Source organism: Panicum hallii, chromosome 1 (assembly GCF_002211085.1).
Source record: "Panicum hallii strain FIL2 chromosome 1, PHallii_v3.1, whole genome shotgun sequence".
Lineage (NCBI taxonomy): Eukaryota > Viridiplantae > Streptophyta > Magnoliopsida > Poales > Poaceae > Panicum > Panicum hallii.
Genome location: NC_038042.1, coordinates 52,580,204 through 52,595,207, shown reverse-complemented (window position 1 = coordinate 52,595,207; position 15,004 = coordinate 52,580,204). Strand labels below are relative to the sequence as shown.

The 15,004-nt window shown below is 55.4% G+C and overlaps 3 protein-coding genes across 3 annotated transcripts; all 3 read left to right on the top strand.

Annotated features, from left to right (window-relative positions):
- The first annotated feature begins 147 nt into the window (after positions 1 to 147).
- Positions 148 to 1,986, top strand: LOC112878828 (BOI-related E3 ubiquitin-protein ligase 1). Its single transcript, XM_025943058.1, has 4 exons — positions 148 to 391; positions 528 to 619; positions 707 to 1,083; positions 1,174 to 1,986. Exons 1-4 carry the CDS (start codon positions 345 to 347, stop codon positions 1,702 to 1,704), a joined length of 1,047 nt encoding a protein of 348 aa, XP_025798843.1. The 5' UTR covers positions 148 to 344; the 3' UTR covers positions 1,705 to 1,986.
- Positions 1,987 to 6,653: 4,667 nt separating this feature from the next.
- On the top strand, positions 6,654 to 7,342 carry LOC112878450. The gene is made up of 2 exons (XM_025942824.1): positions 6,654 to 6,868; positions 6,981 to 7,342. Exons 1-2 carry the CDS (start codon positions 6,735 to 6,737, stop codon positions 7,156 to 7,158), a joined length of 312 nt encoding a protein of 103 aa, XP_025798609.1. The 5' UTR covers positions 6,654 to 6,734; the 3' UTR covers positions 7,159 to 7,342.
- Positions 7,343 to 12,888: 5,546 nt separating this feature from the next.
- On the top strand, positions 12,889 to 13,880 carry LOC112890897. Its single transcript, XM_025957771.1, has 2 exons — positions 12,889 to 13,176; positions 13,272 to 13,880. Exons 1-2 carry the CDS (start codon positions 12,962 to 12,964, stop codon positions 13,435 to 13,437), a joined length of 381 nt encoding a protein of 126 aa, XP_025813556.1. The 5' UTR covers positions 12,889 to 12,961; the 3' UTR covers positions 13,438 to 13,880.
- Positions 13,881 to 15,004: the final 1,124 nt, after the last annotated feature.

Here is a 15,004-nt window from a genome sequence, read left to right as displayed (position 1 = left end):
GGGCGAGCCCCTCGGCTCTTCCCCGTTCGCTCATCTCGCGCCGTCCGTTCGCCCGCCGCCGCCGCCGAGGCAGCGCGCGACGCGATCCCCCCGTTCCGTTCCGAGCGAGGGAGGGAGGGGCAGGGGGAGGGGGAGGGGGAGGGGGAGGGGGAGGTTTTTAAAAGCGAGCGTGCGAAGTGGGTGCGCGGAATTGGACTCGGCTCCTCCTCCACGGCTGCGAAGCTATTAAAACCACGAAGAGGAAGTTTTCTTCTCCGTGACCTCCCGCCCGCCCGCTGCGCCAACCCACCACCCATCCGTTTCTCGTTCCCCCCCTGCCTGCCTCCCGCCCCTCCTCCTTAACAATGGCAGTACAGGCGCAGTACCCGTCCAATCTCCTCTTCCACGACAGGTGCGCCTCCTCCCACTCCGCCCCAGGGCGCGTCGTCTCGCTCCTCCTCCCGCCCGTAACAGGGAGCCGTGCCCGCGTGCTGCCGGGAGGCCTTCGATTGGTGGCGAGTGATCTCACGGGTTGGTCTTTGTCGCAGAGGTGAGCAGGAGAGGAAGGAGATGGACATGCCCAGGCCGCCGCAGCTCGCCGGAGTCTCGCCGGCGGCAGTCTACTTCTCCAGCGGTGGAGGTGTGTGCCGATTGCTGATTAGGACGATGTCGCTGCACGCCGCACCCCTACGGTTGTTGGATTGTGACGGTTTCGGTTTCTTTGCAGCGAGTGGGAATCGGAGAAAGCGGCCAAGGGAGGCCATGGCGCCGCCGCCGCCGCCGCCGCCGGCCAAGGAGGACTACGTCAATCTGTTCGCACTCCAGCCGCAGCAGTCGACGTCGTTTGTCAACATGGCGCATTTCCAGAACCAGAACAGAGTCTCGTTGTCCCCGTCCCCCGCGGCGACCGCGCTCGTCTCCACTGGCCTCCGCCTGGCATTCGACGAGCAGCAGCAGCAACAGCAACAACAACAACAGGAGAGCAAACAGATGAATGCCCTGCGCTGCTCGTCGTCGCCATCGCTGTTCGCCTCCGTCTCCGACGAGCTTGCCGCGCAGGTGAAGCAGCATGATGACGAGATCGACCGGTTCATCCGGGAACAGGTAAATTGTAGTCCCCGCAATCCGTTTGTTCCCATCGCAAGTTCGTTTCTTGGTTCCAGTCCTGATGCGCCCGTACGTTCGTGGGCACAGGGCGAGCAGCTCAGGCGGGCGATGGCCGATCGGCTGCGGCGACACAACCGGGCGATTCTGGTCAAGGCAGACCAGTCTGCCGCGCGCCGGCTCCGCGAGAAGGCGGCGGAAGCGGAGCGCGAGGCGCGGCGCGGCGCCGAGCTGGAGGAGCGGCTGGCGCGCCTCCGCGGCGAGGCGGCGGCGTGGCAGGCGAAGGCGCTGTCCGAGCAGGCCGCCGCGGTCACCCTGCACGCCCAGCTCCAGCAGGCCGCGGCCGCGGCGCGGGCGTCTGTGGAGGAGCTCGCCGCCGCGGGCGACGCGGGCCCCGCGGAGTCCTCGTCGTCGGCGTACGTGGACCCCCGCCGCGCCGGGCCGTCGTCGGACCGCGCGTGCCTCGGCTGCCGCCTCCGGCCGGCCTCCGTGGTGCTCCTCCCCTGCAGGCACCTGTCCCTGTGCGGCGAGTGCTTCGCCGCCGGCGACGCGGACGTCGCCATGGCGTGCCCGGTGTGCCTGTGCGTGCGGACGGGGAGCGTGGAGGCCATCCTCTGTTGAGCTGTCGTCCTCGCCTCATCCGGCCATCCATCCCGTGAGCCGGTGAGTGCGTGATGTGCAGGAACCCATCAATGCCTTCCCAAAAAACGAGAGAAAAAAAGAAGCCGTAGGAAAGCTAGAATCTTCCCCTTTCTTTTCTTTTTCCAAGTTTTTGTTCATATCGATTTCGAGCATCCCTTCCTCAAATCTCCTTTTTATACTAGGGGTTTAGGAGAATTCAATTGATAAGTTCATTGTTAATACTAGTATAAGCAGCAAGTGCAGCAGGTGAACGGTGCCACACATCTTTGATTTCTTTCTCTCAATCCGTCGCTTTCCTGTTTCTTCCTGGACACCACTAATCAGAGAGCAGGTTTTTTCCATGCTCGCGCCTAATTTGCTCGCCGCGCTTGTCTTGACGTCCGCGCAACCGGATACGGCGATGGGCAGGCGAGCGGTGCCAAGGATTACACCAGCGATCGCAACCGCGGTGACGCCGCCCCGTCCGATGCGACCCGAGGCCTGCAGCAAGGGCGCGGCGGCATTCCTCGGATGACGCGCGAAACGGGGAGACCTCCGTAGCCGAGGACGGGCGGAGGTCGGTGCGCGGCGCGGCGGCCGGTTGGCGGCGCCCTTGGCCGATCCCCGGCGTGGGAGGAGCAACCGACGAACGGACGCGCGCCGCGCGAGAGGTCAGTTAGTGCGGGGCGCACGGCGCGGCCCGGGGGAGGAGGTGCGTGCCCCACCCGTCGGTGGCGGTCGTCGTGTTGGGAAGCGGATCTGAGGTGGCACGGGTGGGAGATCCGGCGCGTGATCTGTCAGTCAGCAGCAGCCCGCCACGAGGAACGGCCGGGCGCGGGGCTGTGGGTGGGTGGAGGCCTGTCAGACTGCCACTACTGTGGCTGGACTGGAAGCCGGCCGGCGGGAGCGGCGCCGGCGCCTCCTCCCGTGGCAGCGGCTACGGCTGCTCGCCGTCGCAAACCCGCATCGGCACCACCACATGCATGCCACTCTCCTTTTCTACGCTAGACCGTAGCACGGCTCGTACTCCAACTCGCCGTCTCGACGTGCGCATCTCCGGATGCTTTGTTTCTTTCTTTCTTCGTACCGGCGCGAAGACTTCATCAGCAGCAATTGAAGGAGGAGGCGACGCCGGGGCGGGGCGCTGTACAAGCGCCGTGGGGAGCGCATGAATTCGGGCGTCAGTTTCTAATGAATAGTTTTGTCCGTCCAAAGCGTACCGATTCCACGCCGTCAGTACGCCTCATTAAGGCTTGTCCTGCACGCATTAACCGATGCCCTCACACACATCACGCGGTGGCACGAACCCGTCGCAGTGGTGTTGCCGGGGCATGCGAAGAAGATTCAGACGCGGCAGTGCCAGGGACGATCAGCACGGCTTGCCTGTGAGCCGCGCAATGGCGCCGTGGCCGCACCGTGTCCTCGCAGTTACCACCCCCATCCAGTGCGAACCCCGGCGCGCTTTACACGTCCCGATGTGCCGTCTCCTTTGCGTCCATGCCCATGCGGCCATATGCATATCCGATCTGATTCTTCTCTCGTTCACGGGGTTACGGGGGGGATCCGGTCGCTGTTATGGCCAGGGGCCAGAGATCTGATCCGGTGCCTCACGGGATTACCGCGAATCACACCCCGGTCGTTGCGTACCTGACCCTTCCCTGTCGATCACCTGGCCCGTGGCTGATGGCTCGATCGCCCGACGCGTCGCGTTCCGTTCCCATGCCGGGGGCGTGCCCTTCCTACCGGCCGATCCGGGGAGAAGGAAGGAATGCTTCCACGGAAAGGCTATGGATGCGCGGATGGAGTGGGAACCCGTCCAAATTAGGCTTACGACTGACGGGACGCTCTCGATAATGTTTAGAAACGCATGCGTTTTTGTCAACCCCGGCCGTGGCGCATCAGCAGGCCAACCCGCAAGAATATTATGGGTGCAGCTGCAGCATGCTCGTTGACCCTGATGTTAAGTGATGATATATCCAGCAGTTGCTGTTAGAATATCTGAATGCAAAACTTTTGTGTCAATGTTTGCCTTCTCCCGATGCATCAGCAAGAAAGGAAATTTTTTGATCTTCTACATGAGATGACTAGCTCAAAGACAAATTCGCTTATCATCAATCAACTTCTTTGCACATTTTTCTATTCTTTTGTGGGTGCTGAGGAAGTCTGAAAGAAAGAAAGCCTGCAAGATCGTCGAGACAAAAGTACGGTAGGCCAAGCCTGCATGTAATGGGCCAGTGGCCGAACAATATAGGCTATGGCCTGTTGAATCGCTGCTGCTGCTGCATTGCTTGATGGGCCATGAAACTCATTTTGGGCCCAGTGAACGATGACATTCCCGAGCCTCCCAACCCATTTTGGACTAGATCACGTGTCGGGCCTAACACACCTAGCACTTTCTTATCAACGGCCTGCGAAATGGTGCCAATTCTATCCATCTCGGAAGGTAGATAACTAAATATATATATATAACCCAACAGTAGCCTAATAACTGGCCCATAACGACCCAAAACCACGCGCAGCTCGTCTTACTCCTCCGACCACCTCCATTCCCGCCGCCAAGCTCCGCCCCTGTCACCCCCGCGTAACCCACCTTGGGAACGAAGGGGTGGGAGGTGGGCGGGAGCAGCCGGCGGCAAGATCGCCGCCGGCCGCTGGTGGTGGTCAAGGCGGTGGTTTAGGGTTAGGATTTGGGTTGCCGGGGTGGGGTGGGGGCTCCAATGGTTGCCGGTGTTAGAAGAGAAGGTGGGGGGAGGAATCAACAGGTGGTGGGCGGGCGGTGGGCGGGCGGTGAGGCGCTGAAGTGCCGCTAGCTGGAGTGTTGGTTGCCGGCGGTCGGGCCAGATCCCGGGCGGGGGTGTGGTGCCGGAGAAGTTAGGAGGGCGGGGATGCGCCGGCGGCGGGTGGACGGAAGGCACGATCGAGACGGCGGGGTCGAGTCTCCGGAGATGGGCAGGGCAGTAGTGGTGGCGGGGGCGAACGGTGGAGTGGAGGAGGAGGAGGAAGGAGGGAGGGCGGGCCTCACCGGCGCCCCCACGCCAGTGAGGCGGAGGGCGGTGGCCCGCAGGGGAGTGGTGGGCGGCGCACGGGGCGGAGGATGGTAGGATGGGAGGTAGAAGATGGCGTCGTGGGTCTAATGGGCTGGAAGACGCCCACAAAATGGAGACCCTCTCAGAAAAAATCAAGGAAATGGAGGCTGCACCGGAGTACTAGACCACTAGGAACACCACCAATGTTGGACGGCATTCACGGCGATCATGACCGTCAAGCTCGACCAACTGGGGTATCAGCTCACACGGAAATCTTCTGCCACCGTCCGTGTGCGTCACGGACATCTTCTGCGCTGCGCAGCCCGTGCGTGGCGCAGACGCAGAAACCTCCTCCGCTATCCCCCGTGCGTCGCACGGTAACCTGGGGCGTGATTGGTTTCCCGCATCAGCCTCGAGCCATGCCCGCGGGATGCAGTTTCAGTCCGTTTGGTTACATGCACAGGTACCGAGCCTGGCTCTGGAGGAACGCAAAAATCGGCCGTAGCTGGCGAGCCTGACTGGGGCGGTGCAGGACGAGCGCTCAGCATGCGCGCCGACAGGTAAAAAGCAGGTGCGCGCGCAAGCTGTGCAGGCATCCAAACAACTTCGCTAGCTGGCCTGGCTGGATAAAAACGGAAACCAAACAAACAGCTCTGCACCTGAGAAGCCTGGCCTGCGGGAGCCTGCTTCGCTGGGTACGAGCCAGGCTGCAGGCGCAAGGAAACCAATCACGCCCCTAGTGCCAGTGTCCGCGCAAAACGGCCTCCAGCTCGGTCTCCACGGGGTCAAGGTCTCGTCAGGGACAAGGAGACTTCGTTCCAGGCCGGGTCAACACCCAACCCGCACGGCGGCATCGGCCTTGCCAGGCACGGTGCCTTGTCGCGGCGCCCTGGCCCCGGATCCTCCACCGGTAAAGCTCGCCGAAAAACCCAACGAGGCCAAGACAAAGAGACACGGCGCGGCGCGTGGTAAGAGGCGAGCCCACCGAGCAGAGCACATAGCATGGTAGCAAAGCCGCAGCAGTAGCCGGCCGGCCAGCCGCGTGCCGGCGCGCGTCGCCGATTCGGCGTCGGAGTGCACCAGCGTCCCGCCCGCGGCTTCCTCGCCCTTTCGCCCATTTTCTCGGCGAACCTCTTGGCCCGAGAGCCTAAAAACAGCGAGGAAACATGGGTCGGGCGGGTCCGTCCAGATTCCAGCCTCTCTGCTTGTCCCCGTCGTTGAGCCAGCAAACATGACGTCTCAGCTGCCAAGGTTGGGCTTCAAACGCTGGCGCAGCAGTGACTATTCACAACAACCTTTCACCATCGCTTGATTGCACTACACTAAATAAGTACTAGTAAGCTGCAAACGCCGTACAAAGAATACCAGGCTGTCCTGATCAGGGCAAAATTCAAGTGTACAACACGTGGCGACGCCGGCGCACTAGAGTAGTCGACCGCCAAGCCAGCAGCGCGGCAAAGAGGCCCCACAGAATCGAAGCAAGGGCAACCGGGCAATAAAGAATCGGAACCCCCCGTTGTTGCTGCCTGCAGACGATCTTGCGGTGGATCCTGCGGCATCGCAGTTGACACCCGCCGGCGCGACCGAGGCGGGGCGAGGGCCAGGGGGCATGGCACGCGGGTAAGCGAACAAAACCCGGCGCTGCGGCTTGCCTTTCTTGTTGCCCCTAGCGGCGCTCGCACGGCCAGAATGCGATGGCCAGCTGCGACGCGGGCGGGTACGAGGGGGCCGGGAGGGAGGAGAAGAGGCTCCTGGAAATCTAGCCGTGGTTTCTCGCGTATCCACCCCGCACCTAACGCAAACGGGCACCTTTTCTTCCCCGTCCTCTCCCTGCTCTGCTCCTTTATAAGAGGGGGAGAGACTCTTGCTCTGCTAGTCGTTGGCAGCAACGTTCGAGACCCGTTCAGCTCAGTGATCCAGTCCAGTAGTGCAATTCCCCAAAGGCCTGGCCTCCTCCTCAGGCTCAGCTGTCATCTCCAACTCCAACCCTGAAAAGTGAAAACAATGGCTTCCTCTTCCTCCAACTCGTTCTTCGACATCGAGCCGCTCGAGTGCGGCGAGACCTGCCGCGCCACCATGGACGCCTGCTCCCTCTGCGGGAAGCGCCTGGCCGGGGACCGCGACATCTTCATGTACAGGTTCGTCTGCCGCCGTGCGCCTGCCTAGCTTGTATGCTTCCTTCACGTTTGCCGACGCAATGCGGATTTGATTTGATGATTCGAGCCGGGTGTTCTGATTGCGAAACAACAGAGGGGACACGCCGTTCTGCAGCGAGGAGTGCCGGTACCGCCGGATGGTGAGCGACGGCGTGGGTGCGCGGAAGAACAAGAAGCCCTTCAACTTCAACACGGAGCACAGGCACGAGGCGCCTGCGGCCGCCCGGCCCGCCCGCGTCCGGATCGCGGCAGACGTGCCCGTCGCGAACTAACCAGCAGGCGCAGAGCAGCATCCGATCGGCTCGAGTCGAGCAGGAGCCGACAGTCCGATCGAGATGAGTTAGATGCAAGCAAAGCAACGACAGTCCGACCGGCTCGAGTATCTTTGAGTTCTTTCTTTCTCGTTGTTGTCGATCACGTTTTTTTTTTGTATGTGATGAGCGAGAGTGTGAGAGGAATGGGTGTACATGATGGCATTTCCCAGCATTTCAATGTTGTCCCTTTGCAATCAGTACGTTTCTGATCTCGCCCTTCTTGAGCTTGGATCCGAGCGAAAACTGTACGTCTGAGCTTGGGTAAAATGTGTGCCCGATCCTGGGGAAATGTGTGTCAGAAGTACTGGTTGCAATAGTACTATTCTAGCGCCGGACGGTGGCCTTGTTCGAGACTCGCTTTTCTCAAAACGATTTACTCGCCCTTCTTGAGCACCTTAGCTTAAATTCGAGAGAAAACTGGACGTCCGAGCCTGGGGAAAATGTGTGCCCGATCCCGGGGAAATGTCTGCAAGTAGTTGCAATATTTGAGAAACGCCGGACGGTGTTGGTCCTATTTGAGACTCGCTTTTCTCAAAAGATTTACTCCCTTCGTGCAAAAAGGATACAATTCTACTTTCTATTAAGTTAACCTATTTCAACTTTGATCAAATATATAAAAAAACTAATATTATTTATCATACTAATAATTATAATTAAATTTTTCCTACGAAACTACTATCTCTTTCTTTTTTTCTTTACTATACTTTAAGAAACCCTTTCCACCCAAAAATTTCCTCCCTCTTACCTCTCACATTGGTTCCCTGCCAGTCTAGAGGCGGCGAAAATTTCAACTTTCATGCTAAAAACCCACCTTTTTCTAAAAAAATTTGAAAAAAAACTTTTTTAAATTATTTTTTGAACAAACCATCTTTTCTAATGGTTTAGCAGCTTCTGCGAATATATATATATATAAAATAAAAAAATTTGGCGAAGAACGTGTGCGGCCTGTCTAACCGGCAAAAGTACAACAACCAGATGCCGGCCCGGCCCTGGACCTATGGCATCACGGATAACCGAGCCAGCAGGGGCCCAGGCACTTCACGCCACGGACGGAGAAACAAATTACTGGAACAATTACTGGAACCAGACGGCCAACCCGACGGCTCCACTAGGCCCATACAGATTCGCCGGGCGGCGCATGGTTCTTCTTCCCTCCCGAAACTAGCGAGTAGCCATGCTCCTAGCATCACCATCAGTAGCCCCAAAAGCTCGTAACCGGCGCGTGTAAAACCTCCGCGAAATTAAGGTTTCTCCGTACGCGGAACGGCGAGCGACTGGTCACCCGCTCATTCCTGTACGTGCAGGTGTGGCGCGCCGCCCATGCACATTCTCTCCTGCCGGTGCGAGTTCCCAATCAGCTGAACTGAGCCTACGTTGGCCACCAGGCCACCACCTAACCAGATTCCATTCCATGTGGTGACGCGATCAAGTGCGGCCGAGGCTTTTCTAAAGGCAACAAGCCCCTAAGTTTCGAGGACCAGAAGGTTGCACCAGTTTAGAGCAAAGCTTAGATGCAAGACGTGGCCCTATGCTGTACTAGGCTAGTAGCTCGGCCGGCCGGCCGGCACATGGTTCCGGCGAGGGGCAAGAGATCGTCGCGTCAGATTAAGTAGTGAGCTGGTGTTTTGCAGCTCTTAAAAAATGAAGCACGAAGCTCCTCCCACGGGAACGGGAGAAAACAGGCGTGCTGGATGCAGGGTTTTTTTCTTTCTTTTTTTCTGAGGTTTTGTGATCGATGTTTGGTTGGACTGGCACTCGTGCGGCAGCGCCACCAACCTGTCTACGGTGCGTATGCATGTGCTAGTGGGACATTATTAGTTGCTCTTGCTCCATGTGGCGTTTGATGAAGAACCATATTATTGTACTGAGATTTGTAATCGATTAAATGCGTAGGACGATAAGTAATTAATAAATCTTACTGAAACTAAAGGATTTGGAATTTTCACGTTAATCGTTGTGAGACGTGTAAGAATACTTAACAAATAATAGACAACGCAACATAAATATTTTTATTATTATTAGCTACGATCACTATTTCTATAAATTCCTAATGACAGCACCTCTCAAAATTTAGCCCACGCGAGCTGGGGTGGGACTAGGGCTGGAAAAAAAAGCTCGCGGCTCGAAGCTCGGCTCGGGCTCGGAGCGGCTCGGCTCGGCTCGTTCCAGGCTCGCGCGAGCCGAGCCGAGCCTCTTTTCTGGGCTCGCAAAAACGCCGAGCCGAGCCGAGCCGTCTCGCTCCGGCTCGCGAGCCGGCTCGCGAGCTGAGGCCAAACCTCCAAGTGCCCAACCCAGCAGCCAGCCCAAAAGGTTAAAGCCCATTAGGCATTAGCTAAACGCCTAAACCCTAACTTCTCTTCCCATTTCCCAATCTGTGATGCAATAAAAGTTGTTAAACAATTTATGCATTTTTTTCTTGCTGTTAAACACTTGATGTCTTGATCCGTGAATCTGTGATGCAATAAAAGTTGTGGCTCGCGAGCTGGCTCGAGCCGGCTCGCGAGCCGATAACGAGCCGAGCCGAGCCTCTTCCACCAGCTCGTGAAATTACCGAGCCAGGCTCGGCTCGCTAGATGACCGAGCCAAGGCGAGCCGAGCCGAGCCTGGCTCGGCTCGGCTCGTTTCCAGCCCTAGGTGGGACGATCGGCCGTGTCTCTATTATTGTCATACCAAATCATAAATGCAAGTGCCCTAAATTTCGAGGGCAGAAGGGGTTGCATTAGTTGTTCAGACTACATCAGAACTTTGATGCTGCCTGATGCTGTAGACTAGCAGCTTGGGACCGGCACATGGTTCCAGCGAGAACCACCATGTCGCCGCACGTATCAAGTACTAGCTGATCACCGGTATTTTTTAATAGCTAGCTTAGCTTGCTTTGCAAACGGGGTGCCCCCAGCCTCCTGCAGTCCAACGGGAGCAAACGCGTGTGCAGTGCCACCTTGTTTTGCTTCGCAGGGCGCCCGACGCGACCTGGCACTGGCAGGACGGCCGGACTGGCCACCAACAGGACTCGCGCTCCATACTTGGAGTCCAGGTAAACTGCAACCGCGTCTTCTCTCGCGGAAACGGCGTAACCAAGGCGGCGCCCCCAACACGTCCCGCCGAGAACCAAACGTTCGTTCCCGTCGCGTCCCCGGCGAAAACGACGCTGCGCTCGCACACGAGCAGCAGCGAATACAGTTGCGCGCGCGTACGTGTAGGGCGCGGCCTGCGCGTTCCATCAGTTTCATCGACGGTGAGCAGCCACTCCGTCCTGGTACTGCACGCGTGCGCCGTCGTAGAAATGGGTTGCTGGTGCATGTACGCAGAATTGCACCACCACTTCTCCTTTCAATAATGGCTCTTACCTCATGTTGCCCCATCATAAACATTTTAATATTTTAATTTGTAATGAGAGAGCCATGATTCTTTTTTTTTTTGCAAAAAGAAAGAATAGAAGGGATGCACCAGACCCAGTGTATTGGAGGTGTCATGAAAGCGACAGTTGACAGAGACATAACACAAGCGTGGTGCACAAGCACTGTATTCAACCATAGTTTTGAAAAACAATATACGTATTTTTCAAATAAGTCCACCAAACAGTCACACTAGTGTATATTGCATATATTCGCCTTGATTTCTTCAAAATTCCATGTCTGCTCTCAAGTTTGCCACTCAACGGCCTAGGAAAGAAAAACCTTTTTGTGTGTGTTTTCGCCAGAAAAGAAAGGGCAAGCTGTTTTGTGAGGAATGAAAGAAAAAGTTCTGTAGTACCTTGTCATGAATGTCGTTCACGTACAACAGAAATCAAAAAGACAAAACCTATACTTTACTCGCGTTTCATGTCCTTATTTTTTTTAAAAAAAAAAACAAACGCCACTTGTTATCGGACCTTGAAATCCAATACAAGAAAGTTGACCCTATCCTTTTGGCTAAACCCTATCTTACAGTACTTAAAACCTAAGTTCAACTCGTAACTTGCACCTTAATTCAAATAGTACTATTCTGAGACCAAGCAAAGCATGTCCAGCTCAGTATACCCTTCCGACTTAGGGCCACCCCCAAAACCAGGAGCCAACTGAGCTATACTAGTAGCCAACTTTTAATATAGGCTTCAACTTGGATGGTCCATGTACTTGAACTTCTAAAACACCAACGGAAAACGCATAAAATACCTGGATTTGGTGCCCCACGAGGTGCTGCTGCTCGTTATAATAGCAGGGCGGCCACCTTGCACCCTGGTTTTGTTCGGCCGCCGGATTCGCCACACAGCACTCAAAGGAGCCAGCTTTAGATTTTGTTGCAACTTGGCCAGTTGCCTGACCACCTTCCCCTTATTCTCCTTGGAGGATCCACCTCTCATTGGAGGATGTTTGCATTGTTAGATTGTTTTGCTCCCCGTGGTTGTGAGGAACCTTCAGAATGCGTGCGCCTCCAGCTTTATGTCTTTGCTCTACGACTGGCTTGTTGTCTTTTCTATAGTATTTTCCCCTTTTACAAAGGCACTGCGGTATTAGCATCTCACTCGTGAGCAAGAAAAAAGGTGTATATGTGTATGCTAAAGTTATCGTGGCCTCTCATATTTGCTTGCCCACTTTAGTTTTTTTTTCAATCATCGGGTGACAATATGTCATGTCATATACTCTCGTATTAAATGTTCTCCTACAAGAGTTCTCTATAAGAAAAAAGATCGAAGCTTATTCTTCTAGCTTTTTCTTTGTTTTATAGTTTTTTTCTTATTTTTGTGAAATTCCTTTTTTGAGGTTTAGAGTCTAAAAAATCATGTAACATTTGGCTGTATATATCCACCTCCGGTTTAATCTCTCGGCTAAATAAATGTTCTCTTCAAGTTATAATGTTGGATCAATCATTGAGTCTGCTTGGACATGTCTAAAAAGAGAACATGCAAGAGATTTGCCGTTCAATTTATTGCTAGAGCTGTCCTCCCAAAAAAAATATTGATATAGCAGAGTTGAAGCTAAACAACAAAACGGTAGGCGATGAAGGCTAAAGAAAAAAAAAATACAAAACCACATATCAGCGACTAATCTTAAGAATCAATTGTCTCAGACTCTTTGCTCTCACGAAGCACCACGACGCTCTTACTTTCTCTTTGCTTGAAATATATATGATTAATGTTTAAAAGCAACTTATATTTGATGCCTTCCGGACAAATGTAAAGTTTACTTTGGATACATCATCTCAAAAGTGTTTCCTTGGTCAAACTTGATTGTTACAATATTTTCATGAATCCACTTTTTAGATTCATACTTTCATATGATCGATCCATGAATTTACATATACATTGATAGTTTAGTTGAATCAACGTAAAATCATTTTTTTTTGAAACGATAAAATCATGTTTTTTAGCGAGTCTTACTGAAATCAAGGTCAACATTTCCACCTAATTTGTTTTTATTCAACATAAACTGGTTCTTTCTTGTTTCTTATAACCTACTAACCAAGGAACTAAAAAACAAAAGAAATACCTGGAAACACTTATAACGCAAACCAAACCACACGATCCTCCAAACCACACTAACAAAGCAAGAACAAAATCCACCTCAAGCTGTCGAGCAGAGTCTGCACCGTGGAACCCCACAGAAAACAGAGGGTCCAAAACGAAAAGCGCACCCTTCCCCTGTCCTCCTCCCTTTAAAAGCCCCGCTCGTCTCGCACCCAGCGAACTCCACCACCTTCCTCCTCCTCCTCCTTTGTCCAGTTGTCCTGGTCCCGGCCAATATACAGCAAGAAGGAAAAGCAGTGACGAGCCAAGGAACCAATGGAGGACTACTACTACTTCCCCAGCTCCGGGCAGACCGCCAGCTACGTCGACGCGGGCTTCCCGGGCCACGCTGCGTCTCGCGACCCGAGCTCGCCGCCGCCGAGGACCCGCCGCGCGTCCCGCGACGCCGGCGAGCTCCGGCACCACTACCTCGACGCCTGCTTCCGGTGCCGGCGGCATCTCGGCGGGAACAAGGACATCTTCATGTACAGGTAACTGTCAAACACCAACACGTTTGGGTGAAAATTGGCGAGGAGCCGCCGTTCTGGTTGTTGATCGGTGCGCGCGCGCGCGCGTGGATGTGCAGGGGCGACATCCCGTTCTGCAGCGAGGATTGCCGGCAGCAGCAGATCGAGGCCGACGAGGCGAGGGAGAGGGGCTCCAAGCAGCCCGCCGCCGCGAAGGGGGAGCGTGAGCGGCGGCAGCGGCGGCAGAGCAGCAGCCCGAAGAGGATCCCCCTCTGGGCGCGGTAGATCGACCAAGCCGGCGGCATCCAACCGAAACACTACTACGACATACGAGCGCCTGAACTGATTGGCGCATGTTGTCGAATCATCGATGCCCCAAGTTCGTGGTACGCATGTGGCCTCCAGCTAGCTCGTCGGTTGCCAACGAACAAGACGCGATGAGAAGTTGCTTGAGCGGTTGAGCCTACGGGGACGCGAAGAGGGCGCTTCTTGCCGGAATCGGCTTTGTCCCTGATGTCTCGGAGAAAGGACAGATCGTCTCTTGGCCCAGTTTTTGTGTGGATTACCGAATTATTAGTGCAGGTTTTTGTTCCGTTGCTTGGCGCGATCAAGCGCCAGCAACTGGTATTTTTGTGTGTTTGTGTGCGATTGCCATGTACTCCAACATCCTGGTACGAACTGTCATGAACAAATACCATCAAGCGCGAGCTGTGGCTTTTCCGTATTCAGTAACAAGTCGCAACGGATTACAGTAACTGCAGGTACCAGCATCAAGCGACGAACTCTGCATCATCAACCTGAACAGAGCAAAAAGATTCTGCAATGCGCCGGACACTGCAAAAAGCAAGCCATACCATCCCCTCACCTGTCACCGTCATGTCCAGGCTGAACACACACTAGGTACAAACCACCTAATAAACTGACCATTCGTGCCTCCCTGGCATACATACATACATATATATATATATATACACTCACGGCGTATGTCACTCCTTGTGTTCCATGAGCTGTTTAGAAAACGTCTCACCCAAAACTGAAAAATTAGAAAACGTCGCTTCCTGCTCAGTACGATAACAGCTGCACGCATTTCTTCAGTCGGAGCTAAACTGAAGAACACTTCCAGTGCAGCGTCGAAGCAGCAACCCTGAAGGCTACGGCGCCGTACTGTTCGTACGGCGGGCGTGCCGCAGGAATCGATCCCGAACCCTGCACGATCACGTCTGACTTTTACGAGCAGAAATGGTCATATCATTAACCATCAGAAGTACTGATGGAACAGTGCTTCAGAAAAGTGCTCTTTCGAGTTAACAAAGCAAAAGTTCCCCCACCGATGATCGACGAGCTCCGTTGATCAATTATTTCTGTTCGTTCCACCACCGCTGGTGCTTCGCAAGTTGCAACCACGTGCCCACCTCGCACGCTCCAAAGCGCGCGAGCGAGAGAGAAAGAAAGAATCGTTCTAGGCAGCCTACGAGCGCCCTCCGAAAAAACCCCCAAAGAAAAGCCACACTTGCGGAGGGCGGAGCTCCTCCCCGCGCGAGATTCCTGACACGTTACGACATCTCAGGGGCCGAGACCGCGGCGCGCCTCGAGCAGGCAGCGAGTGCCGGGCGCCCGGGGGGCAACGCGCGAGCGCCGCGGCGCGACGGCCGTGGCCAGCCGTGCGCCGGCCGGCTCTGCTAGCTGGTGCGCGTGCGGCGTGCCCCCTCCGGCCGCTGCCGCGCCATGTGAGGAGAGCTAAGGGCCCGACCCGGCGACGCCGAGCGACCAACCCAGACGGCGACGCCGGGATAGTTTAGTCGCTGGATCGCCCGGCGAACACGAACGCATCGTCGACGGCGAAACGGACGCC

What these genes read in the sequence shown, in the direction of transcription:
- LOC112878828 (XM_025943058.1), top strand. Translation starts at nt 345, where the DNA reads ATGGCAGTACAGGCGCAGTACCCGTCCAATCTCCTCTTCCACGACAG. An exon ending in AATCTCCTCTTCCACGACAG is followed by an intron (nt 392 to 527) that starts GTGCGCCTCCTC and finishes TCTTTGTCGCAG; the next exon opens with AGGTGAGCAGGAGAGGAAGG. An exon ending in CTACTTCTCCAGCGGTGGAG is followed by an intron (nt 620 to 706) that starts GTGTGTGCCGAT and finishes GTTTCTTTGCAG; the next exon opens with CGAGTGGGAATCGGAGAAAG.
- LOC112878450 (XM_025942824.1), top strand. Translation starts at nt 6,735, where the DNA reads ATGGCTTCCTCTTCCTCCAACTCGTTCTTCGACATCGAGCCGCTCGAG. An exon ending in CGCGACATCTTCATGTACAG is followed by an intron (nt 6,869 to 6,980) that starts GTTCGTCTGCCG and finishes GCGAAACAACAG; the next exon opens with AGGGGACACGCCGTTCTGCA.
- LOC112890897 (XM_025957771.1), top strand. Translation starts at nt 12,962, where the DNA reads ATGGAGGACTACTACTACTTCCCCAGCTCCGGGCAGACCGCCAGCTAC. An exon ending in AAGGACATCTTCATGTACAG is followed by an intron (nt 13,177 to 13,271) that starts GTAACTGTCAAA and finishes GTGGATGTGCAG; the next exon opens with GGGCGACATCCCGTTCTGCA.